Source organism: Haematobia irritans, chromosome 1 (assembly GCF_050003625.1).
Source record: "Haematobia irritans isolate KBUSLIRL chromosome 1, ASM5000362v1, whole genome shotgun sequence".
Taxonomy (NCBI): Eukaryota; Metazoa; Arthropoda; class Insecta; order Diptera; family Muscidae; genus Haematobia; species Haematobia irritans.
The window spans coordinates 180,335,059-180,361,862 of record NC_134397.1 but is presented as its reverse complement, the minus strand read 5'-3'; the positions used below and the strand labels follow the sequence as shown (position 1 = coordinate 180,361,862).

At 33.5% G+C, this 26,804-nt stretch overlaps 3 protein-coding genes across 3 annotated transcripts in view; 1 reads left to right on the top strand and 2 right to left on the bottom strand.

Annotated features, from left to right (window-relative positions):
- Nucleotides 1–3,511, top strand: part of zen (zerknullt) — a 32,706-nt gene extending 29,195 nt beyond the window's left edge. The window contains exons 5-6 of the mRNA XM_075304283.1: nucleotides 2,234–2,440; nucleotides 2,528–3,511. Of these exons, the coding sequence (XP_075160398.1) occupies nucleotides 2,234–2,440; nucleotides 2,528–3,511 (1,191 nt within the window). The remainder of the gene's footprint in view (nucleotides 1–2,233; nucleotides 2,441–2,527) is intronic.
- Nucleotides 3,512–10,442: 6,931 nt separating this feature from the next.
- Nucleotides 10,443–18,605, bottom strand: LOC142222203 (uncharacterized). Its single transcript, XM_075292218.1, has 2 exons — nucleotides 18,475–18,605; nucleotides 10,443–11,613 (listed from the first exon to the last, which is right to left on the bottom strand). The coding sequence occupies exons 1-2, from the start codon at nucleotides 18,517–18,519 to the stop codon at nucleotides 10,564–10,566; spliced, it is 1,095 nt and encodes a 364-aa protein (XP_075148333.1). The 5' UTR covers nucleotides 18,520–18,605; the 3' UTR covers nucleotides 10,443–10,563.
- A 4,875-nt stretch (nucleotides 18,606–23,480) lies between these two features.
- The window catches only part of LOC142222202 (uncharacterized), a 57,527-nt gene continuing 54,203 nt past the window's right edge, over nucleotides 23,481–26,804 (bottom strand). Inside the window, exons 14-15 of the mRNA XM_075292217.1 lie at nucleotides 26,024–26,144; nucleotides 23,481–25,959 (exon numbers count right to left, since the gene is read on the bottom strand). Of these exons, the coding sequence (XP_075148332.1) occupies nucleotides 23,828–25,959; nucleotides 26,024–26,144 (2,253 nt within the window). The 3' untranslated portion in view covers nucleotides 23,481–23,827. The remainder of the gene's footprint in view (nucleotides 25,960–26,023; nucleotides 26,145–26,804) is intronic.

Sequence of the window (26,804 nt, the reverse complement as noted above, 5' to 3'; positions counted from 1 at the left end):
AAATCGAGTACTTCGTCTTCGTAATGTAGTTTACGCGGATCACCGCAGTCGTTATCGAATTGTTTCTACTCGAAGTTGAGCACGATAGGTAGCATGCTATCGAAAACGAAGTATGTAGTGATTTTTGAGCAGAAAAAAGGTAAACAAAAAGAAAAAAGTTGGTGAAAATGTAATTATTATTCCATTTTGGCAAAATACATTTAAGAAAATATAATATTACTTGCATTTAGGGAATCGGATCAAAGAAAGGAATGCTCAGTAGCCGCTTCAAAAAAAACCTATTTTTTCAAGAACATATTTAAAAGCTTCTTTTGACATATGAAAACGTCTTTTAAATCTATGGATGTTAAAAACACAATTTACTATTACTCTACTTCAGGCAATGCTAAAGGACTGCTTTTGTCACGAATATTTTTCCTTATAATTGCCACTTTGTACTCATCGTCTGAATCCGAAAACGAGGAAAAAAAACACTTGGATTCATAATATATTTTTACACATATATTTTAACACACAAAAACAATATAAATATCTCAGAAATAACATAATTTGATAACAAAACATTATTTTGAAATTCTTCTCTCTTTCAATTTCTTATTACCATATGTTTACAGCAATGTAAAAAAAAGTAGTAGACAAAATAAATTACGATCGAATGCGGTGATCCAAAAATTTAATGCGATCGAAATGTTTCTCTATACGAAACAGAACTCGATGGCGAATGCGGTGATTTGGCCCCTGTTCCTGTATATCGAACGAAAGGTTTCTTTCGTATTCCAAACGAAAGAAAATTGATTTTTGTTCTTCTATTTCGAAAGGCAAGTCACTTCATATTTTGTTGTCGAGTAATAAACGAACATACACAATAAGTGGCAAGAAAAAAGTAAAAACAGTGTTAACATTTGACTGAATTCTCAGGCCAAAAATTTGAAAATACTCATTTTGGATAATCAATGTATTCTCCTACAAACGAAACGAACTTTCAAAAATAGAAAAGCCCAAATTCATTCGAATTCGAGTGACTGCCTTTCTTTCGAATGAGTTTTCGTTCGATATACAGGAACAGGCCATTATTCTTATATAGTAGAAAAAAAAATTATCTGTGTGACCAGAGTTCATTGTGAAACTCGTTTTTGGCCTACTCTGAGCAATACTCAGCACAAAAGTTTAGGATTTGTTATCAAACTATAGCGAATGATTATTTATTTTTATTTAGTTTCCACTTAAAAAAAAAATATAGACCTAATATAATATAACAATATAACAAGACAATAAAAAACCAAAATCAGTTTAGTTACACTCCATTAAATTGGGCTAAATAAAGTAAAAGGTGTTAAATTAAATAAAATAAAATAAAAGTACATTAAAAAATCTAAATTAAATTATTAATATAATATAATTTGTAATAATTTACTTAGGGATTATTCAATTTATTTTAATTTAACATATTTAATTTCATTTATATTTCTTTACTTTGCTTTACTTTACCGAAACAATTGAATTTAACTAAACTAAACGAAATTAGATGCAATTAAGTTACATAAAAATAAATTTATTGCCATTAAATTCAATTAATTTCGTATAATTAAATATATTAATTTAATTTATAGGATTCCACAAATATGTTTTATATACCTGTGGAGATGAACTGAAAATCTCACATTTCTAACATCTTGCTTAAAGAAGTGCTACAAATCTCCTTCTTCAAACAACAAACAAAAATTTTTCCTCCTAGAATGTTTTTCTCGACACCATAAGTTGACATCTTTTTTTATAGCAATGACTCATACTTGTGGAATGTTGAAATTATTTCCGAAAAAATCCTATATCCTGTGCGAGTGTGATTACACCTATCACAGACACAATCTTTGGTGACAAGCATTTGAAACCCATAAAGAATTTAGACAAGACGTAAAGGGAAAATCTTAACTAAATATACCATAGTCTAGTGGCAGTGTAGTGAGCGGGAGACTAGTCGAAATGCTATTACGTATATTTCACGTACGCCGCTCTAGTGAAATGCCGGTCTGGCTGCTTAGACAACGTTGAGACTTATTGCCAACCAAGTAAGCAATCCCCTCGCCAGAAGACTACCTGTGATCCTATCTATCCACTTGGCACTAAACCAATTCCGATTTGCAAATCAAGTCCTTGGCAATAAATCCAAAAAGCCTTGTACGCATGCGCGCATAGACAACGCATTGTGGCAAGCAGGTAAGCAATGGGTACTTAGGGTGATATAAATACTATGGAGTTGGAGAAGAGTCATCACACTCATCAGCTGCAACTCAAAGAGAGAACAACCAAAAAAAAACACACAAAACACAATTGGAATAAACAAAATTTTTCTTATTACCAAAGCAAAATCAAAATGGAATTTTTGAATAATATGAGCTTTGAAGAGTATTTGGCTCAAACACTACACTATCAAAATATTAATGTAAGTATTGCAATAAAAACAATATTTTTCGTACTTAATTAATTTATAGAATATCACTAACAAACAATTTTTTCATGAAATTTTCAGATAATTGGCAATATGATGAATTCACCCATGACATCTCAAATATCACCGCCTTCACCCACCTATAGCTGTGGCACAATACCAACACCCCTTTCACCAACATCCTCGATCGATTCCAAGGGAACATGTACCAAAGCCAAGCGTATACGTACAGCCTTCACCAGTAAACAATTAATTGAATTGGAAAGGGAATTCCATCTCAATAAATATCTCTGCCGTCCCCGGCGTATTGAAATAGCCGATCGTTTGGAATTGAGTGAGCGTCAAGTGAAAATCTGGTTTCAAAATCGTCGTATGAAAAGTAAAAAGGATGCCTGCCGTGGTTCCAAGAATTCTCACAAATTACGCTCTGCGGCCCAAGGCAATTCATCGCATGGCGATGATGATGGTGGTGATCATCATTTGCCCACATTCCTTAGTGATAATAAAGAAATGTTGATATTATCGGAGCAATTGAATGAACCATCATCGACCAGCAACAGCTACCTGCCCCAATTAATGATCAAACAAGAGAACCCAGAAATTTCCCATTTTATGACCAAATCTGAACCTACGGAAATGCTACCTCATTTCAATGCTAATATTCCTATGGCTTCACCCCATGATCTAAACGATTCCATATATGTGAATACTGAAGCTATGGCATATCAATCACCTATGGATTCTCCACCCACTTCAATGGAATATCTGGATTCGGCATTTTATTCTTCAGCCGATTCCTCATTGTTTGATGACTTACAAAACCTGCCCACATTTCAAGATGAAAAGGACGTTCTAAAGTTTCTTATGTCCGATGAGGGGTCATACATTAATAACTCCTCCATCACCTCGACTAACAGTCATCACCACCACCAATCCACTATAGACTCATCTGCTTCCAATTCATTTTCCAATCCATCTTCCTTATCGAATTCAGCCTCTTCCAGCTTTAGTTCTTTGGATTTTGATATGGATTTTGATTTTGTTCAAAATCTTTTGGATATGTAAATATGTAAAATATATTCCACAAAAAATTTTTTATATCACTCTACTATTAATCATTATTTATTTGCATAAGATATTTTATTATTATTATTATTATAGATAATTTAAGCATAATTTATATAAACCGAAAAGAGATGTAGTAATATTTTTATGAATTAATAAAAAAATGAAAAATTAAAGAAATTTTGTTCATTAATTACCCAGTAAAAAAGCGTCACCAAAAAAGTAGTGAAAATGTTCTTTTTGAATCCGCAAGTAGTGCAAAATTGGCGCAGAAGCGATGAATTTAACATGAGCTTGTCATAGGCAGGATTGGCGTGTCACAAACTGTGACTTTTGCGACATACATTTGCGACGGTATAATACGTATGTCGCAAAAGTCGTAAACCTGCTGTAGAAAACCTAATTTTGAATAGAAGAAATCCTGAACATTTTTTTAATTTAGTTTGACAGCATTCGCTGTGAGTTTCTGCAGAAATTTGTGAAACTTTTCCCACGGTCAAGCCTATTTTCGAAATTCCCGTTGGTGAGTGTGCAAAATACCTTGGGATTATATTGGGTTTGGGTTTGACAGCATTCGCCGTGAGTTTCTGCAGAAATTTGTGAAAGTTTTCCCACGGTCAAGCCCATTTTCTTAGGTGTTATCGAAATTCCCGTTGGTGAGTGTGCAAAATACCTTGGGGTTATATTGGACTGGAGACTTATGCCCTGTTCCTGTATATCGAACGAAAACCAGTTCGAAAGAAAGGCAGTCACTCGAATTCGAATGAATTTGCTTTTTTCTATTTTTGAAAGTTCGATTCGTTTGTATGAAAATACATTGATTATTAAAAATGAGTAATTTTAAATTTTTGGCCTGAGAATTCATTCAAATGTTAACAATACTTTTATTTTTTTCTTGACACTTATTGTATATGTTCGTTTATTACTCGACAACAAAATATGAAGTGACTTGCCTTTCGAAATAAAAGAACAAAAATCAATTTTCTTTCGTTTGGAATACGAAAGAAAGCTTTCGTTCGATATACAGGAACAGGCCATTAACTTAAAGCTAAGAAAGGACGAGAAAATCCACTGTTACCCTGTACTCGTGCTAAAGGCAATAGGGAAAATGTGGAGACTAAAACCTTCTCTTCGCACATACCATCGTTTTGGATATCATCGAATTTGCTGCCTAGCTGACGCGACTATAGTATTTTGAGTTTGCTACTTTTATTATGTTACTGTTTCTACATTTACGACACGTATGTGACGTTTACGACGTTTACAACTTTGCGACAGTCGCGAACCTAAAAATGTTTGAAACAGACCATCTCTGGCCATAGGACGGATGTCCACCATTTCAATAGCCGTTGCAGTGAATTTACATCACTTCATACTCTGTGATTCGAATTCATATGTTTTGGGTGTGAATTAAAAAATTTTGTCATATTTTGACAAATAAATAATTTTTATAATTATACCCTGCTCCACACTGTGGAACAGGGTATTATAAGTTAGTGCATATGTTTGCAACACCCAGAAGGAGACGAGATAGACACATGGTGTCTTTGGCAAAAATGCTCAGGGTGGGCTCCTGAGTCGATATAGCCATGTCCGTCTGTCCGTGAACACATTTTTGTAATCAAAGTCTAGGTCACAGTTTTAGTCCAATCGACTTCAAATTTGGCACAAGTAAGTGTTTTGGCTCGGAATAGATCCCTATTGATTTTGGAAAAAAACCCTTCAGATTTAGATATATCTCCCATATATAGCTTTCGCCTGATTTACACTCATATGACCACAGAGGCCAATTTTTAACTCCGATTTTGTTGAAATTTTGCACAGGGAGTAGAATTAGTATTGTTGCCATGCGTTCCAAATTTGGTTGAAATCGGTTCAGATTTAGATATAGCTCCCATATATATGTGTTTCTGATTTCGACAAAAATGGTCAAAATACCAACATTTTCCTTGTAAAATCGCCACTGCTTAGTCGAAAAGTTCTAAAAATGACTCTAATTTTCCTAAACTTATAATACATATATATCGAGCGATAAATCATAAATAAACTTTTGCGAAGTTTCCTCAAAATTGCATCAGATTTAAATGTTTCCCATATTTTTTTACTAACATTGTGTTCCACCCTAGTGCATTAGCCGACTTCAATTTTGAGTCTATAGATTTTGTAGAAGTCTATCAAATTCTATCCAGATCGAGTGATATTTAAATGTATGTATTTGGGACAAACCTTTATATATAGCCCCCAACACATTTGACATCACATCCGTCAAATGTGGTGGGGGTTGAAAATTGTGATGGTATCGAAAATTTAGATCTACAAAAGGGTGCAGTGTATAATATATTCGGCCCCGCCCGACTTTAGACTTTCCTTACGTGTTTTTTATATTTTTATACCCTGCGCCACACTGTGGAACAGGGTATTAACTATAACCCTACGGGAATTTTGTGCAAATTGCAACTGATGGCCCTATCACAGGACTGTACCGATGATCCAGTTTGTCGCAGTTTTTAAATATTCATAATTCAATGAGTGTGTAACTCGCTTGGTATAATAATCTTATTGGATCTACACATTTAGTAAAGTAGAATTACCAGAACAACCTATCGTTCAACAAATTTCAAAAGTTTTTTATTTCTGGTGCGATTCGGATAACCAAAATTAAACATATTCCAAAGAGTTTGTCCGAGACTGGTTCATGAGGACCTGTCTATGGAGTGCTACTACTAAAATGTCCCAGGACGTGTCCTTAGAAACGAGACCAAGACGTGTCCTAAAGTGTGAATTTACCCAGTCAATGACAATGACAATGTTAAAGTGACCGGTCTCTTCCATACGTCTTGACCAGAACTAGGACTGGTCCATAAACACCAGGAACTAGTCCTGTACCGGTCGTGTGGTTGATCCATTTCCCGTAGGGAAGTTAGTGCATATGTTTGCAACACCCAGAAGGAGACGAGATAGGTACATAGCGTCTTTGGCAATAATGCTCAGGATGGGTCCCTGAGTAGATCTAGCCAGTCTGTCTGTCTGTACGTCTTTCTTTGAACACATTTTTGTGATCAAAGTCTACGTCGCAGTTTTAGTCCATTCGACTTCAAATTTGGCACAAGTTTCTGTTTTGGATCAGAATAGAACCCTATTGATTTTGGAAGAAATCGGTTCAGATTTAGATATAGCTCCCATATATATATTTCGCCCGATATGGACTTATATGGCCCCAGAAGCCAGAGTTTTACCCTAATTTACTTAAAATTTTGCACAAGAAGGACAATTAGTACTATAGTCAAGTGTGCCAAATTTTATTGAAATCGGTTCAGATTTAGATATAGCTCCCATATATATCTTTCGACCAATCTAGACTAATATAGTCCCAGAAGCCAGAGTTTTACCCCAAATTTGGTTGAAATTTTGCACTAGGAGTACAATTAGTAGTGTAGTCAAATGTGCCAAATTTTATTGAAATCGGTTCAGATTTAGATATAGCTCCCATATATATCGTTCGCCCGATTTACACTCATATGACCACAGTGGCCAATCTCTTACACCGATTTACTTGAAATTTTGCACAGGAAATAGAATTAACATTCCAACTGTTTCTACCAAGTTTGGTTGAAATCGGTTCAGATTTAAATATAACTCCCATATATAGCTTTTGCCTGATTTACACTCATATGACCACAGAGACCAATTTTTTACTCCGATTTAGTTGAAATTTTGCACAGGGAGTAGAATTAGCATTGTAGCTATGCGTGCCAAATTTGGTTGAAATCGGTTTAGATTTCGATATAGCTTCAATATATATGTCTTTCCGATTAGGGAAAAAATGGTCAAAATACCCACATTTTCCCTATAAAATCGCCACTGCTAAATCGAAAACTTGTAAAAATTACTCAAATTTTCCTATACTTCCAATACATATCAATCGAGCGATAAACCATAAATAAACTTTTGCGAAGTTTCCTCAAAATTGCTTCAGATATAAATGTTTCCCATATTTTTTGACTAACATTGTGTTCCACCCTAGTGCATTAGCCGACTTAAATTTTGAGTCTATAGATTTTGTAGAAGTCTATCAAATTCTGTCCAGATCGAGTGCTATTTAAATGTATGTGTTTGGGACAAACCTTTATAAATAGCACCCAACACATTTGACGGATGTGATATGGTATCGAAAATTTAGATCTAAAGGGTGATACGGTCAAAATTTGGTCAAGGGAAAACGCGTGTAAATCGGTGAAATCGTTTATTTAAAAAATCAAATTAAATTTCTTTTTCAAGTTCAATTAGTATAAAATTCAGGAAAAATATTCAGTTAGGCTTTCGCTTTTCCAAATCCGAATTGCCGGGCCTCACGCTTGACACCTGCCATCAGATTTTGTACAGCCACCTTGTCCACCTTCTTCGCCGCAGAAGCCAGTTTGCCTTGAACTGCTGCTCGTCCTTAGCAGTTTTTTGGTCTTCTTTAGGTTCCGCTTGACAATAGCCCAGTATTTCTCAATTGGGCGGAGCTCTGGAGTGTTGGGAGGGTTCTTGTCCTTGGGAACCACCTGCACGTTGTTGGCGGCGTACCACTCCATGGCCTTTTTAACGTAATGGCAAGATGCCAAATCCGGCCAAAACAGTACGGAACAACCGTGTTTCTTCAGGAAAGGCTGCAGACGTTTATTCAAACACTCTTTCACGTAAATTTCTTGGTTGGAGCCCCAGGTACAGATGGCTTGCCAAACCAGATATTTCTTTGCGAACTTTAACAGTTTTATGTGCTTGAAAATATTTGCTACCTTTCCCCTTCCTTTTGCGGTATAAAACTCATGTCCCGGAAGCTGCTTGTAGTCGGCTTTGACGTAGGTTTCGTCGTCCATTACCACGCAGTCAAACTTCGTCAGCATCGTCGTGTACAGCCTCCGGGATCGCGCTTTGGCCGTCGTATTTTGTTTATCATCGCGATTTGGAGTCACTACCTTCGATAGTCCGGCTAGTTTTTTGGCTCGATGCACGGTTGTAGACGATACACCCAGCTTATTTGCGGCATCTCGGAGAGAGAGGTTAGGGTTTCGCTTGAAACTACCGGCAACTCTCTTTGTCGTCTCAGCGGCTTCCGGTTTTCGATTTCCCCCCGATCCAGACTTCCTGGCTGTCGACAAACGTTCCCCAAACACTTTAATTACATTTGTAACGGATGATTTGGTAACTTTTAGCGATTTTGCCAGCTTTGCGTGCGAGTAGCTCGGATTTTCGCGATGCGCGAGCAAAATTTTGATACGTTGCTCTTCTTGCTTGGACGGCATTTTGACAACTGAAGAGTGAATTCCAAAATCAAAATAGGAGCAACATTCTACACACACACACCTTCAAAACGAGGGGTGTTCAGGTTTTTTAAATGCAAAATTGAAAGAAATACGTCAAGTTTATATTGACCAAATTTTGACCGTATCACCCTTTAAATTATGACTATTTAAAAACTGCGACAAACTGGATCACCGGTACAGTCCTGTAATAGGTCCGTCAGTGGCAATTTGCACCAAATTCCCGTAGGATTATAGTTAATACCCTGTTCCACAGTGTGGAGCAGGGTATAAAAATATAACAAAAAATAGGATTGACACTGAAAACTTAATCAATTGAAAATAAACAGCCAAATTTACTTTTGCCGAAATTTTATTTCTATAGAAAATTTTGTCAAAATTTTATTTCTATAGAAAATTTTGTCAAAATTTTATTTCTATAGAAAATTTTGTCAAAATTTTATTTCTATAGAAAAATTTTGTCAAAATTTTATTTCTATAGAAAATTTTGTCAAAATTTTATTTTTTTAGAAAATCTTGTTGCAATTTTATTTCTATTTTATGATTATTCTGATTATTAATTTTTTTCGGCTTGAGGTCATAGAAACAAATCGATTATTGATTTGTTTTAATATTTATTTTCAATATTTCGGTTAGTGCCACTAATCATCTTCTGGGATTTTGTATTTGAGTTCGTTCGCTGCTGTTCGTTTCGCAGAAATACAATTTTGACAAAAATTTTTATAGAAATAAAATTTTGACAATATTTTCAATAGAAATAAAATTTTGATAAATTTTTCTACGGAAATAAAATATTGACAAATTTTTCTATGGAAATAAAATTTTGATAAAATTGTCTATAGAAATAAAATTTTGAGAAAATTTTCTATAGAAATAAAATTTTAACAAAATTTTCTGTAGAAATAAAATTTTGACAAAATTTTCTATAGAAATAAAATTGTGACAAAATTTTCTATAGAAATAAAATGTTGATAATATTTTCTATAGAAAAAATTTGATAAAATTTTCTATAGAAATAAAATTTCGATAAGACCGTCTATATAATAAAGTTTTGTATAAAAATAAAATTTTGACATTATATTTTTTTGATACTTTTTTTTAAGGTTTTCTCCAAATATTGGTAGAGAACTTTTGGTTCGAGTGGCAACCGTGATGCAGAGGCCAAAGTTTTACTATCATTTACTTGAAACTTCGCATAGGATGCAGAATTGACATTCTAGCTATAGATCCCATCTTTGGTTGCAATTGGGTCAGATTTGGTTATAACTCCCATATAAAATGTCCTAAAAATGTTTTAATATACAGTGAAACATTTCAGAAGTGGACGCTTATATTTTGTCCACATTTGGGAGGTGTCCATTATGATTGCCGGTGTTCTATATTTAAAATACAAATGTTTTATTAAAAGTATATATTTCTTTTTAATTTTTCTTTTCACTGTAGACCACTCTCAAATTTTCCATTTTCCCCATAATATTCCTAACAACTCAAAAAACGAAATATTATATACAAAATTTTTTGGAAAAATTGAAAATTGCTGAAATTATTATTTTCATTCTGCAACAACTACGCGGGAAGTTTGACACATTTATATTTATTGCATTTTCAAATTAAATTCGTTGTCGTTACACAGTTAAACACATTTTATTATCATTGTTACTATATTATTGTTATTGTTCCTAGAATACAATAAAATCCAAGCATTTTTGCAAATTCTTTAAATATCGATATTTTCTAATATTTTAACTAAAACAATTCCAAACTTTCGCCGCTTTCGATTTCACCACTCTCAGGATCTGGATACCATTCAGGGACGCGTGTAGAATTCTCGGGATCCAAGAAACCATAATCATTGGTACTATCATCAACAAACATAATACACTCCGTGACATTAGTCACCGATTCCACAACGAATGGAACCCTATCGAGTAAAGTCGTACCACAATTGTAGACATGCAATGTGGCATCAGGCAATTGTGTGATGACTTCGTCAATAACATGGTTTGCATGACGCAACAATCCAAATACACTCCATGTTATTTTCTTCAAACTCATAAGCATAGAGACAATTTTACCCATCAGGGAATTCTTATTGGCCACCTTCTTGTAAACATCAGCCAAATCGAAGATGGTCTTTTTCACTGCCTTAGTTGTGTCATAGATTTCATTTTGGATCTTCACTATCAACGATGTTGTGAACAGATAACAATCCACACCATCGTAGATGTGGTGAAGGGAAGCATTCAATTGTGGTACATGGGAATAAGTGCAATAGGAAGCACGACCCACACGACCGGCCACACCGTAAATGACAGCCAAGCCTTTTAAAACGGTCGTAATGATTTTCGGTTTATTAATTTTAATTAGACTTGCTTCGATCTTTAAAGCTCTGGCCACTAAATCGTTTAAACTCTCCTGTGTTTCATCCAGAGTATCTTGCAGAATACTTTGCATGTCCAGAAAATCATTCATTTGTTGCGGTGTCATTTTTTCGAAATCCGGCGTTCCTATCAATTCTTCAATACTGGGCAATGTGGTATCGTAGACTGTGACAGGATCTTCATTCATAAGTGTGGCAAATTGTTCATGGAATTCCTTCACAGTTGCCTGATAGATTTTGGCAAATTCTCCTTCGATTTTGTCATCTTCCTTTTGTGCTTGTTTCATGATTTCATCATATTGCATTTGTAATTGATTGAATAATGGACGCAAAGCTTTAATTTCTTCAGATGTTAAGTCGGTATTCGAATCCAATATGTCCAGCATTTCATTAGCCGCGAAAGATGAGTGACTGATCTGTAAGGGAAGAAAACGAGAAAGTTCATGTGAAAACCTTAATAACCGATAAAAAAAAATGGGGTCATCTTAGAGAAAATTTTGTCTATATGGCCGGTAACGCAGTATTCTTGTTAGTGTAATATGTCGATAAGGCAGTGTCATGTTATTTTTGGTTAAAAGCCCGGAAATTTCGTTTGCATGTCTACTAGAAAGTTTTGTCATGTATTTCTTATGAGAGCAAGATGTAAACAATCGATAATGACGGCCCATCGTTATCAGATATAGGAACCCAACAAAAAAATTTGTAAGTTCTTCTAACGGCACGACTTTAAAAGCACTTCCAAAAATGTCCTCCCAAAGATGTTCTTTATTTTAACTGCACAGGAAGTTCATTTGAGTCAATTTTTTTTTTATAACTCCCATTTTTCATATTTTTAATGGGAAATTTAAAATTTTATTGCTTCTAATAGGTTAAAAACAGATTACGAATTAATAAAATAATGCAAATTATTTATATATATTTATAATTATTGCTGAAAAAAATTTTAAATCCTTTCTAGAAAAATTGCGAATTTTTGAAAATATTTGATGTTGAACGTTCCGGACAAGCGTTCTAATGCATTAAAAATTATAAAAAAATTTTTAATTATATTTTTTTTTTTTGTCAAAATATCAAAAAAATTCTTAATTCACATCCAAAACACTGGATTGGCATCACACCTTAAAAAGTGATGCAACGGCTGTTGAAATGGTGGACATCCATCTTATGACAAGCCCATGTTAAATTCATCGCTTCTGCGTCAATTTTGCACCACTTCCGGATCCAAAAAGAACATTTTCACTACTTTTTGGCGACGCTTTTTTTGCTGGGAATGCATTTCTTATGGGTAGCGGAAATTTCCACTAGAAGTACATACCTGATTAAAAACAAGGCAAGAGGAAGATGAAAAATTGGGCAACGTCATTTCTTCCATTTTTATTTTCAATTTTTTTCATGAAAATATCACAATTTATGATTTGTCCGATTTTTCTATGGAATTTGCTGGCATTAATTTCTTCTTTTCAGTTTAATTTGTGGAACAAAACATAGTAAATAACATGTATCTATCGAACGTCGTCCATGGTTTGCTACTCTTTGCTGCTATTTTGTTATATTTCTTTTCTACTGCTTCTACTTCAAACGAGTATTTCTTCTGTAAGCCGATACAACAGTTTCTCTGGATTTTTACAACACGATATGTATCTCTTGTTAAAATATTGTTTTATACCCTGTTTCTGTATGTCGAACGAGAGTATTTCAAATGAAACAATTATAAACGGCTGTAAATTCGGCCAGGTCGAATCTTCACCAGGGCTGTGGAGTCGGAGCGGGAGTCGAAGTCTTGGAGTCGGAGTCTGAAGATTTTGCGGGAGTCGGGGTCGGAGCCGGAGTCGTATAAGTTTTGCTCGACTCCGACTCCGGCGAAACAAAATTTGAAAAACACTTCATATCTTTGTAACTAAAGTAATATTTCGACAAATTAGATTCGATTGGGGTTTCTAATCAAACAACGAAAAACTAAGTATTGGATTTCAGGCTATTCAAAGTGAATTTATATGGGTGAAATTTCACGGTGATATAAAAAGTAGGTTTTACTAGAAAATGGGCTGAATTGATCAATTGTATAGTCCATTTGTAACATATTAAACTATCGATTTTTAACCCTATGCTCCTGATAAAGGTAAAATTTTAAGGCAATATAGCAGTAGAACCTAACGTTCTTAATTTTTGGCAGGCATGTCGAGTTCGAAGATGGGTCATACCCAGGGCTGCCAATTTTGCCGATTTATCGGCATTTTGGCGATTTTTTACTCAATAAATAGCAAATGCCGATTTTCCGTTTTTCCCCAAAAATGACGTTTGTTTACATGATTAGAGACAGCAAAATAGAGAATGCATTTGACAGTTCTCAGATGGAGAAATTGCAAGTTTTTTTCTAGAGATTTCATACATGTAAGAGCTATACCTCATTTTACATCTACACACCCAGAAAAGGAATATGATCACCTCAAACATATTTTAAGAGCAAAATGTTATTTTTGGGTGGTGACCATTTAACATGGTTTTCGCAACCATGTTCTTTTCTCGGAAATCATGTATCTGATTTCGGTAAGCAGGTTATATTTGACGAGAAAATAACATTTTAGTGACAAACATGTTACATGGTCACCGTACAAAAATAACATTTTGCTCTTGAAACATGTTTGAGGTGATCATATTCCTTCGCTGCGTGCAGTATTAGTATCATGGTTGCCACTCGTGCCAAAAATAATCCACCAAAAATTGATTTATATCGAATTTATAGAAAATTTTATTAAAATTTTATTTCTATAAAAAATTTTGTCAAAAATTTATATCTATAGATTATTTTGTCAAAATTTTATTTCTATAGAAATTTTTGTAAAAAATTTATTTCTAAGGAAAATTTTGTGAAAATTTTATTTCTAAAGAAAATTTTGTCAACATTTTATATCTATAGAAAATATTATCAAAATTGTATTTCTGTAGAAAGTTTTGTCAAATTTTATTTCTATAGAAAAATTTGTCAATTTTTATCAAAATTTTATTTCTATAGAAAATTTTGTCAAAATTTTTGTTCTTTAGAAAATTTTATTTCTATAGAAGATTTTATTAAAATTTTATTTCTATAAAAAATTGTATCCCTTAAGTGGAGAGTTTTATGGTAAAATTTTGGATCTTTAATATTGATACACGTAAATATTAAAGAGCTGTTTTATTTTTAAATAAAAATCTTACTGAATTAGTAACTACATATTAAAAATTAATGTTTATATAATTTTTTGAATTGCATAGCATAGCATTGCATAAAAATGTTTTTTATTTTATTTTTATTCAAAACTAAATTCATTATGCTTTTGTTGTTGAAATGCAAAATTACATGTGTTATTACATGTGTCGCTATATAGTATTGTGTCGTATTTTAATTTATTGGTCTGAAATTAAAATGTAGAGTTGTTTACATTCCTAAAATGCTGAGATTTGTCGTCGAGTTCTATCAAAAACTAAAATTAGAGTTCTTTTGGACATTTAAACACATATGACAAAATAAAATACTTATATCGGTCTATTTTTGGAACACTACACCTTAAAATTACAATTGGAATACTGTTAAAATGAAATTTAGGTACACCACCTGGAGTCGACTCCGGAGTCGGAGTCGAGGCTAATAAGAAATGCTGGAGTCGGAGTCGAGCAAAATTGACTCGACTCCACAGCCCTGCCCTCCACCATGGATTGCAAAGAAACTTCTACGAAAGACTGTTATCCACAATCGAATTACTTGGGCTGTGGAATCTTAAATCGTTTTCTAAATTGTGAGTTAGTCCATACGTGGTACATATTAGACAAAAAGGTATGTAAGTCTACCAATAATTACGAATCGATATGGACTTTTACGTAGGGAGCCAGATTTGAAATATGGGGGTCGCTTATATGGGGGCTATATACAATTATTGATATGGACCAATTTTTGTGTGATTGGGGATCGATTTATCTGAGGGCTATATATAACTATAGACCGATATGGACCTAGTTAGGCATGGTTGTTAACGGCCATATACTAGCACAATGTACCAAATTTCAACTGACTCGGATGAAATTTGCTCCTCCAAGAGGCTACAAAACCAAATCTCCGGATCGGTTTATATGGGGGCTATATATGATTATGGACTTATATGGACCACTTTTGGCATGGTTGTTAAATATCATATACTACCACCACGTACAAAATTTCAACCAGATCGGATGAATTTTGCTTCTCCAAAAGGCACCGGAGATCAAATCTGGGGATCGGTTTATATGGGTGCTATATATAACTATGGACTGATATGAACCAATTCCTGCATGGTTGTTGGATACCATGTACTAACATCAAGTACCAAATTTCAACCGAATCGGATGAATTTTGCTCTTCCTAGGGGCTCCGGAGTTCAAATCTGGGGATCGGTTTATATGGGGGCTATATATAATTATGGACTAATTTCGACCAAGTTTTGCATGGCCATTAGAGACCATATACTAACACCATGTACCAAATTTCAGCCGGGTCGGATGAATTTTGCTCTTCCAATGGGCTCCGGTGGTCAAATCGGGGGATCGGTTTATATGGGGGCTATATATAATTATGGACCAATTTCGATCAATTTTTGCATGGCCATTAGAGACCATATACTAACACCATGTACCAAATTTCAGCCGGATCGGATGAAATTTGCTTCTCTTAGAGGCTCCGCAAGCCAAATCGAGCGATCGGTTTATATGGGGGCTGTATATAATTATGGACCGATGTAGACCAATTTTTGCATAATTGTTAGAGACCATATAGTAACACCATGTACCAAATTTCAGCCGGATCGGTCGAAACTTTCTTCTTTTAGAGGCTCCGCAAGCCAAATCTGGGGATCGGTTTATATGGGGGCTATATATAATTATGGACCGATGTGGACCACTTCGGTCCAGCCAGGAAGTCTGGATCGGGGGGAAATTGAAAACTGGAAGCCGCTGAGACGACAAAGAGAGTTGCCGGTAGTTTCAAGCGAAACCCTAACCTCTCTCTCCGAGATGCCGCAAATAAGCTGGGTGTATCGTCTACAACCGTGCATCGAGCCAAAAAACGAGCGGGACTATCGACTTACAAGAAGGTAGTGACTCCAAATCGCGATGATAAACAAAATACGACGACCAAAGCGCGATCCCGGAGGCTGTACACGACGATGCTGACGAAGTTTGACTGCGTGGTAATGGACGACGAAACCTACGTCAAAGCCGACTACAATCTGCTTCCGTGACAGGAGTTTTATACGGCAAAAGGAAGGGGAAAGGTAGCAGATATTTTCAAGCACATAAAACTGTCAAAGTTCGCAAAGAAATATCTGGTTTGGCAAGCCATCTGTACCTGTGGCTTGAAAAGCAACCAAGAAATTTTGGTGAAAGAGTGTTTGAATAAACGTCTGCTGCTTTTCCTGAAGAAACACGGTTGTTCCATACTGTTTTGGCCGGATTTGGCATCTTGCCATTACGGTAAAAAGGCCATGGAGTGGTACGCCGCCAACAACGTGCAGGTGGTTCCCAAGGACAAGAACCCTCCCTACACGTCAGAGCTCCGCCCAATTGAGAAATACTGGGCTATTGTCAAGCGGAACCTAAAGAAGACCAAAAAACTGCTAAGGACGAGCAGCAGTTCAAATCAAACTGGCTTTCTGCGGCGAAGAAGGTGGACAAGGTGGCTGTACAAAATCTGATGGCAGGTGTCAAGCGTGAGGCCCGGCAAAAGCCTAACTGAATATTTTTCCTGAATTTTATACTAATTGAACTTGAAAAAGAAATTTAATTTGATTTTTTAAATAAACGATTTCACCGATTTACACGAAAACGCGTGACCCTTGACCAAATTTTGACCGTATCACCCTTTAGGTTTTGGTTCGACACACAGAAACAGGGTAGTAATGCCGATAAAACAGTCGTTTGTTCCAATAGGAAGCAAATACTCGGCATCCAATTGTAGCAAACATTTTCTTTTTTGTTTAAAATTACATGTACCTGCCAATAACATATAGGTTTCCATGTATGTTTTCAGGACAGAATAATGTAAATCCTAGAAAAATTGTCTAGCTACGCTAATGCCAGGAATGGGTTAATTTTAGAAAATTTTGAATATATCTTTAGAAAATTTTAACTAAACAGTATTACAAACGCTGGCATCACGCCGATATCACAAAAATAAATAAATATTTTTCGATAAATTCAAGAAAAATTTTTAGACATAAATAATTTTTTTCACTTTTCACTTGTGGACGAAAATTTTGTTTTTTTGAAGGAAAAAATTGGAGTTCAAAATTGCAAGAATATCTTTAGTGACATATGAAGTTCATGATGGACGCATTTTTAGTAAAATTTACAAATTTGAGGAAATAATGAACTATTTGGTGAGAAATACGAATTTAGTAAATCTTTATGGTTAAATTGTGTATAATTTTTTCCCGTATTTTAGTCCATTTAACTAACGTACGCAAAAAATTATAAGAGTAAGGAAAACTTTCTCCAAACGTAATAATTCCGTGAACTAAAATAATGTTAAATTGGCTTTAGTGAAATAGAGAGTTCACTTTTTTTGAGTGTAAGAAATAGGAAAATTATGTTGATAACGACGTTATCGACTGTTTTATTTTGTCCCATAAGAAACTATTGTGAGCTGAGTCTTATCGCCATACAATAGAAATCTTTCGCAAGACTTGCATATCGGACATAAGGAACATATGATAAACGGTATTATCGGCTATGTTCTTAAAAAAGCACATGATATAATGGTCTTACGGTCTCAACCGATCCCCTTTCCAATGAGGATATTTTAAATCTTCTATGGTCTAAAACTTCCTTTCGGAGTAGAAAATATTTTTTTGTGTGTAGCCGATTTCTAAATCCGTATACATTTGCGATTCACATCTTCCGCTCAAATTTTGTGGGAACAAAAGCAAGACGCACAGAAACAAATCATAGGGGATTACTGTGGATGAGGCAGTAGTTCATATACAACCAACCGACCAATTTGAAGCTGGGGTGAAGAGGAGGCCATTTTTCTTCTCAATATCGAATCGGTTCATCAGTTCGCCAAAGTATAGATCGGAAGTTGTTTTACCCTTTTGCAGGAAATCCATGCCGATAAAATTTTAATAATAGTAACGATTCCACATGCTTGAATTAATATAATTAATGTTTTATTTGGTGATTTCAAATCCGCTTTTCAATAATTGAAAATAATATTAAATTTTCTTTCACGTTTTTCCCCCAATTTCCACTTTCTTCCCATTATAATTACTTACACAAATCAATGTGAAGAGAAACAAAATATTCTTTAAAATTTCCATTTTTGATTTCTTCACTCTATAATCCAAATACTTTCAAAGGTTTTTGCCAACTATTTTGTCAATTTATAGATTGTATAGGAACTCACTATCGCTGCATATATGATTGGGGTTCCATAAAATAATATCGCTACTGGTTATCTACCTAGATTACCTTAATATGGTTAATCGCAAAAAGTGTTGTTGCTGCTGTTTTTTATTTAACACAAAGTTTTTTTTTTTTCAATGTTTATTTACCCCAATCTTTATATCAATTTTAAAATAGCAATCGATAGAGGAAATATGTTATATGATGATGTCTTATAGAACAAGTACTCAGATATACTTCCGTTCGGAAGTTATTTAATTCTTTGGGTTTATGTGGAAATAAATTTAGCAAATTTTTATTTTTTGGATGGAAAACTAACAACAAATACAAAACAAAATCAAAAAAGGAAATGAAATTCGGAGATATAAATTTTTGTTACAAGTCCTCAAACTGCCACTAATATTGCCAAAAAGAGAAAAGAATTCAAATTTAATATATTTTACAAAATTCTGAAAAAGGTCTTTTTTTCAAAATTAGCAAATTTTATTTTTTGTATGGAAAATGGAATGGAGTTATAGTTTTTTTATTACCAATCTTCCAAATACCATACGATGGCCAAAAAGGCAAATGTGTTAAAATTAAAAAAAAAAGTCAACAAACTCCGTTAATTTCGAAAATTTACAAAATTTTATTTTTGTGGAATTTATTTTATTTTTATTAAATTTAAAAATTTTTCTATAGAAAAAAAATTTGACAAAATTTTCTTTAGAAATAAAATTTTGACAAAATTTTCTATAGAAATAAAATGTTGACATTTTTTTCTATAGAAATAAAATTTTAACAAAATTTTCTATAGAAATAAATTTTTGACAAAATTATCTATGGAAATAAAATTTGGCAAAATTTTCTGTAGACATAAAATTTTAACAAAATTTTCTATAGAAATAAAATTTTGACAAAATTTTCTATAGAAATAAAATTTTCATAAAAATTTCTATAGAAATAAAATTTTCACAAAATTTTCTATAGAAATAAAATTTGGACAAAATTTTCTGTAGAATTAAAATTTGGACAAAATTTTTAATAGGAATGAAATGTTGACAAAATTTTCTATAGAAATAAAATTTAGACAAAATTTCGACAGAATTTTCTATAGAAATAAAATTTTGACAAAAATTTTTTTAGAAATAAAATTTTGACAAAATTTTTTTTAGAAATAAAATTTTGACAAAATTGTCTATGCAAATATAAAGTTTTAACAAAATTGTGTATACAAATATAAAGTTTTGACAAAATGTTCTATAGAAATAAAATTTTGACAAAATTTTCTACAGAAATAAAATTTGGACAAAATTTTCTGTAGAATTAAAATTCTATAGAAATAAAATTTTGACAAAATTTTCTATAGAAATAAAATTTTGACATTTTCTATAGAAATAAAATTTTGACAAAATTTTCGATAGAAATAAAATTTTGACAATATGTTCTAAAGAAGTAAAATTTTGATAAAATTTTCTATAGAAATAAAATTTCGACAGAATTTTCTATAGAAATAAAGTTTTGACAAAATTTTCTTTAGAAATAAAATTTTGACAAAATTGTCTATGCGAATATAAAGTTTTGACAAAATTGTGTATACAAATATGAAGTTTTGACAAAATTTTCTATAGAAAGAAAAATTTTGACAAATTTTTCTATAGAAAAAAATTTGACAAAATTTTCTTTAGAAATATAATTTTGACAAAATTTTCTATATAAATAAAATTTTGGCATTTTTTCTATAGAAATAAAATTTTAACAAAATTTTCTATAGAAATAAAATTTTGACAAAATTTTTCAAAAAAACAAAGTTTTGACAAAATTTAATATAGAAATAAAATTTTGACAAAATTGTCTATGGAAATAAAATTTGGCAAAAATTTCTGTAGACATAAAATTTTAACAAAATTTTGACAAAAATTTAATATAGAAATAAAATCTTGACAACATTTTCTATAGAAATAAAATTTTGACAAAATTTTCTATAGAAATAAAATTTTGACAAAATTTTCTATAGAAATAAAATGTTGACAAAATTTTCTAAAGAAATAAAATTTGGACAAAATTTTCTGTAGAATTAAAATTTGGGCAAAATTTTTAATAGGAATGAAATGTTGACAAAATTTTCTATAGAAATAAAATGTTGACAAATTTTTCTATAGAAATAAAATTTTGACAAAATTTCGACAGAATTTTCTATAGAAATAAAATTTTGACAAAATTTTCTTTAGAAATAATATTTTGACAAAATTGTCTATGCAAATATAAAGTTTTAACAAAATTGTGAATACAAATACAAAGTTTTGACAAAATGTTCCATAGAAATAAAATTTTGACAAAATTTTCTGTAGAATTAAAATTTGGGCAAATTTTTTAATAGGAATGAAATGTTGACAAAATTTTCTATAGAAATAAAATGTTGACAAATTTTTCTATAGAAATAAAATTTTGACAAAATTTTCTTTAGAAATAATATTTTGACAAAATTGTCTATGAAAATATAAAGTTTTAACAAAATTGTGAATACAAATATAAAGTTTTGACAAAATGTTCTATAGAAATAAAATTTTGACAAAATTTTCTACAGAAATACAATTTGGACAAAATTTTCTGTCGAATTAAAATTCTATAGAAATAAAATTTTGACAACATTTTCTATAGAAATAAAATTTTGACAAAATTGTCTATGCAAATATAAAGTTTTACCAAAATTGTGTATACAAATATAAAGTTTTGACAAAATGTTCTATAGAAATAAAATTTTGACAAAATGTTCCATAGAAATAAAATTTTGACAAAATTTTCTGTAGAATTAAAATTTGGGCAAAATTTTTAATAGGAATGAAATGATGACAAAATTTTCTATAGAAATAAAATGTTGACAAATTTTTCTATAGAAATAAAATTTTGACAAAATTTCGACAGAATTTTCTATAGAAATAAAATTTTGACAAAATTTTCTTTAGAAATAATATTTTGACAAAATTGTCTATGCAAATATAAAGTTTTAACAAAATTGTGAATACAAATATAAAGTTTTGACAAAATGTTCCATAGAAATAAAATTTTGACAAAATTTTCTGTAGAATTAAAATTTGGGCAAAATTTTTAATAGGAATGAAATGATGACAAAATTTTCTATAGAAATAAAATGTTGACAAATTTTTCTATAGAAATAAAATTTTGACAAAATTTCGACAGAATTTTCTATAGAAATAAAATTTTGACAAAATTTTTTTTAGAAATAAAATTTTGACAAAATTTTCTATGCAAATATAAAGTTTTAACAAAATTGTGAATACAAATATAAAGTTTTGACAAAATGTTCCATAGAAATAAAATTTTGACAAAATTTTCTGTAGAATTAAAATTTGGACAAAATTTTCAATAGGAATGAATTATTGACAAAATTTTCTATAGAAATAAAATTTTGACAAAATTTTCTATAACAAAATTTTCAATAGGAATGAATTATTGACAAAATTTTCTATAGAAATAAAATTTTGACAAAATTTTCTATAGAAATAACATTTTCACAACATTTTCTATAGAAATAAAATTTTGACAAAATTTTCAATAGGAATGAAATATTGACAAAATTTCCTATAGAAATACAATTTTGACAAAATTTTCTATAGAAAAAACATGTTGACATAATTTTTTGGTAGTTTTTGGTACTATCACCAAATTTTGGTAGATTATTTTTGGATCGAGTGATCGACACTGATACTCAACTGCCTACTTCTGCCGTCCATGTAGTGAATAGTGCGACTGAGGATTTGATAACGGATATCCTCATGTTTCTAGCATTGAAGTAGCTGGTAAGATCATCAGGGTAGACATTTAATCGATCGTATATGTCATCAATGATGGGCCCGGTTAGGTTAGGTTACATATAGTGGCAGTGATACCACAGTGGTGAACTTTTCACTGAGTGCTGCCCGATTCCATATTTAGCTCAATGACAAAGGACATCCTTTTTATAGCCAAGTCCGAATGACTTTTCACATTTCAGTGAAACCATTTAGAGAAGCTGTGAAACACTCAGAAATCTCGCCAACATTACTGAGAGGGGATAACTCAACGCTGAAAAACCTTTTGGTGTTCGGTTGAAGCAGGGATTGAACCCACGAACCTTTCTATGCAAGGCAGGCATGCTAACCATTGCTCCACAGTGGCTACCGGATGTCATGATTGCACACTCGTCTTCGTATGATACATGGTACAATCTCGATGCCGTCATGAAGGGTGGAATAGAGGATATGTAGAGGTTAAACAGTTCCCCAAGGTGGGGGTCTTGACTTCCCTAAATTCCACATACAACTGTCGCCCGCACAGTTAATTAGTAACTCAAAGCGTTTGTTCCTGCCGGTAGGGATGTGTTCTCGAAGTTCTCGCTTCGATGCCTTCGAAGGCCTTCGATACGTCAAACGCCACAAGGACACGGCTTGGGCTGATTGAGTCCCCCATTTATGTATGCTGAAATGGCATGTTATGATTTGTTCTTTGCGGAATCGTTGTTGATGATTGTCAGCTCGAAAATTCTCCACAAGGCTGGAGAGGAGTAGTGCCTCAAGTGTCTTGTCTACTGGCGGGAGAAGAGAAATCGGTATGATTCGGCCTTGCTTGAATCTTTGCCTGGATTAAATAGTGGAATCACCTTACTCATTTTCCAGAGAGCGATTCCAAGGACAAATTGAGGAGTCTGGGCAAATATCAAGTTCCAGTATTCCCAGATGCTTCAGCATTTTATTTTACATATCCATAATGGAATCGATGTATCTGAGTGGGAAATATTTGTTATTACATCATATCCATAATGGGATCGAGGTAGCTGAGTGGGAAAAATTTCTTATTACACCATGGGTAGATCCTTCTAATTTATGCACACATTAAATTTAACTTTCTTATCGTTTTTTTTTTATTGAAAGTTTACTATAAAAAAATATTCAATAAATAAACAACAGATTACAAAATTTACAGAATTAGAAAATCGTTTGAATATTGGGCTTTTTGTGTGAACAATATATGTCATTAAAAAAAAACAATAGTTTAAAAACTACATAAAATTTATATCAATATCAATAATTTATATTTATGCATGTGTGTGAGAATAACATAGTTTTTTTTTTGGTTTCATAGGTAATGCACATGTATGCGTTGTGTATGCGTAATAAAATAAATGGATTGATTTTTAAAACTCTTGACTAGACAGTACTCTCTTGGGCGAGGGGGCTCCTGATTTTAGACATAACTCTCTTTGTGACGTTTCACATACTGCTCACTCTGGGATTTATTCAGACGTTCACTGGCATTGGCTTGCATACGAGTCATATCATTCGAGGCACCCCTATAAATGGCATGTGGTGATGATTGGGACTTCATAACGTTATCCGGGCAGGGTGAGGGTCTGCCATGTGGAGGTTTACCCAACTCTGCTGTAGCCATAGTTTGAGGTACTGCTATGATATCAGCCAATAGACTTTGTCGACAAAGTGCCGATAGAGCACTACCTCCACTCGATGCACCACCAACTCCCATGGCAGATGGTACAGATCTTTTGGGATCTTTGGATTTTTTACCCTTTACTCTTCGTAATTTGGAAGCCAAGGTGGCAAAACCCAGTTTACTAGAGATTTTACCAGATCTTGTCACTTGCCTTGGCAAAGAATCATATATGCCACCAAAATCTTGATCGGTCCCCGTATCCGATTGAGTGGGCGGAGATTCAGCACGTATGGTATCGGCACTCAGACTCTTCTGAACGTCCGAATCCAAGGGATCCAAATGCATACCTCTGATGGAACTTTCATCGGCTGTTGTTGAACTTAAACTCAAATCACTTTGGCGGTTCTCGAACCATCGATCAACTTTGGGAACGTTCTCTCTCAATTGCACTACAGCCTTGGGGCAGGGTTTGGAGCGCAGGAATTCTTCTTTGGCCTTTTGCAAACGTAAAGCGCGTTGCGTTAGTGGGGTCAAAGGTCGGTTATATTGTTCAAATACTGGGGTAGTGGGTTCGGATATATTGGAAGGAGGAAAGTCAAATTTAATATGCTGGGTTGTGGGTGTCAAAGATTTACGTTCCAATTTGCGAGCTATACGCGGCATGGTATTATCGAGGTGCTTATCTGGAGATAAAAATTTCGACACACTATCCGAATCGCTGACATAGGAACTTGAATGGGTTTTGGCAATACGGTTTTCGATTTTCTTCACTGTGGCCCCCTTATTGATAAGGCCATGAGGTATGAATGGCTTTTCGGGATGTTTCTTAAAGAGGTGATCTTTTTTCTTGGAGCTGCCCAATAGAGCTTGTATTTTGGATATGTTTGTGAGTCTTGTAGAGCTTTCAGAATTTCCAGGAATCTTGCAAAAACTATCAGAGGCCAGGGGAGCTCGAGGTTCTTTGGAATTACGTTTTTTATCCGCCTGCTTGAGACTTTCCATACTATGAGATTTTCTTTTATCCTCAAAATCTAATTCTGGGCGAACATCCTCGAGGCTTATGGATTTGTGGACCAGCAAGAGTCGTGGTTTTATATCATTTATCAAATTGTTTATTAAATTCTCGGAATCGGAAGCTTTTAGAGTATCTTCACGCTGAAGCATTCCCCTACGAGGGCTGCTACTGCACTGAACATCGGGCCCTTTACAAGTATCTTCTTCTACACTTTTCGTACTCTTAGCCTCAGTTTCCGTGGGTGAATGGATAATTTCCTGCTCGATCACAGCCAATCCATCTATAGCTGAGGGCTTTTTAACTGTGGTAAAGACTTTTCTCTTAGTCTTTACAAATACACTTGGCAATGATGTCGATGTGGCCAATGGTAGGCTCATGGGTCTGGTCATTTTGGTCTCAGCATTCTTTAGAGCATATTCACCAACCTCTTCGGCAATTGTAGCAGAACTGGGATCTTCATCGAAGGACCTTTGTTTAAGACGATAATTTTTACGTTTCAAACGTCTAGGAGTTTCCAAAACATTCAGATTATCTTCATCACTGCTATCGCTTTCGGTCTTGCTATTCTGTCTCGATCCCATTTTACGCAAGCGAACTTTCTTTTTGGTGCCGCAACCACTGTTGCTACCACCATTGCTATTACCATTCGCGTTTGTGGCAACAAAACGTATAGCTCCTCCCCCAGTAGTTGGATCGACAATAGGATTACTAGCCATCGGAGCAGGTCCTTCAGGCCCTTCGGTATCATTTTCCACCATGGATGTACTCAATTCATCTGTCGCCTCCAATGTTGTGGACAAATTGTCATTGCGATTATTATCGCTAGATTGTACAAAGGACGAGTTGAAACCTTCATCTGTGATGATATTAATATCTGGTACAATATCCCTGGAGTAGCGTGGCATTCCACCTTCTGCACAACAAAAACCATAATGGGTTAATGCAAAAGCTGATTTGAATAATCGAGGATATCTTACGTATGTTTTGTTTTAGTATATCCAGAGTTTCGTGTAATCCTTCGAATTCCTCGTTGTACTCTATATTACGTTCTTCCATGACTTCTTGACAGCAGGCCTCATCTAGAGGGCTTCTCTCGCACTAAAAGAAATTAAATATATTATTCCATTTAGGATTTACGACAATGATATCCGTTGAAGAACTGGGATTAGGAAATATGGAACTGCGAAAAAAAACGCAAATAAAGCAACCCAAAGTCAAATACTAGCCTTTCAAATTTAGGACTCCATGAACGCAATACTTCTGAAGTTATAAGGAATGACAAAAACCAACGGTTTTAGGCAAAAATTTCGATCACATGGATAGACAACATGCTAGAAATCCCTCAACAGAAGCTCTGGGAATCACTCAACTGAAGGTCTAGAATTCTCTTAAATGCTATAATATACTTAAACCACAACATGTCCAAGCTGGTGTCTATTTAAACCATTGAGATCCCACATGAACTAATATTTGGTATGTCTCAGAGTTCTTCTAACGAAACAACTAGAGTTGGGAATTGTAGTTCCTTTAAGTGATCGCTCCTTTTAGTTCCGTTCTGTAATTTCAATTTCGTTCCCCATTTAGAGCTGCTGATTTTCTTCTCAGAGTTTGGTACAAACTTAATATCCAAGCAGAGGATCAGCTACTTTTACACGTAGGATGAGGATGACCACATGAATCCCGGAAGCAAAAGATGTGGGATTACAGTAAAGTCTGAAGATTTTCTCAACCAAAGTATTATTGAACATCCCTGAGAGT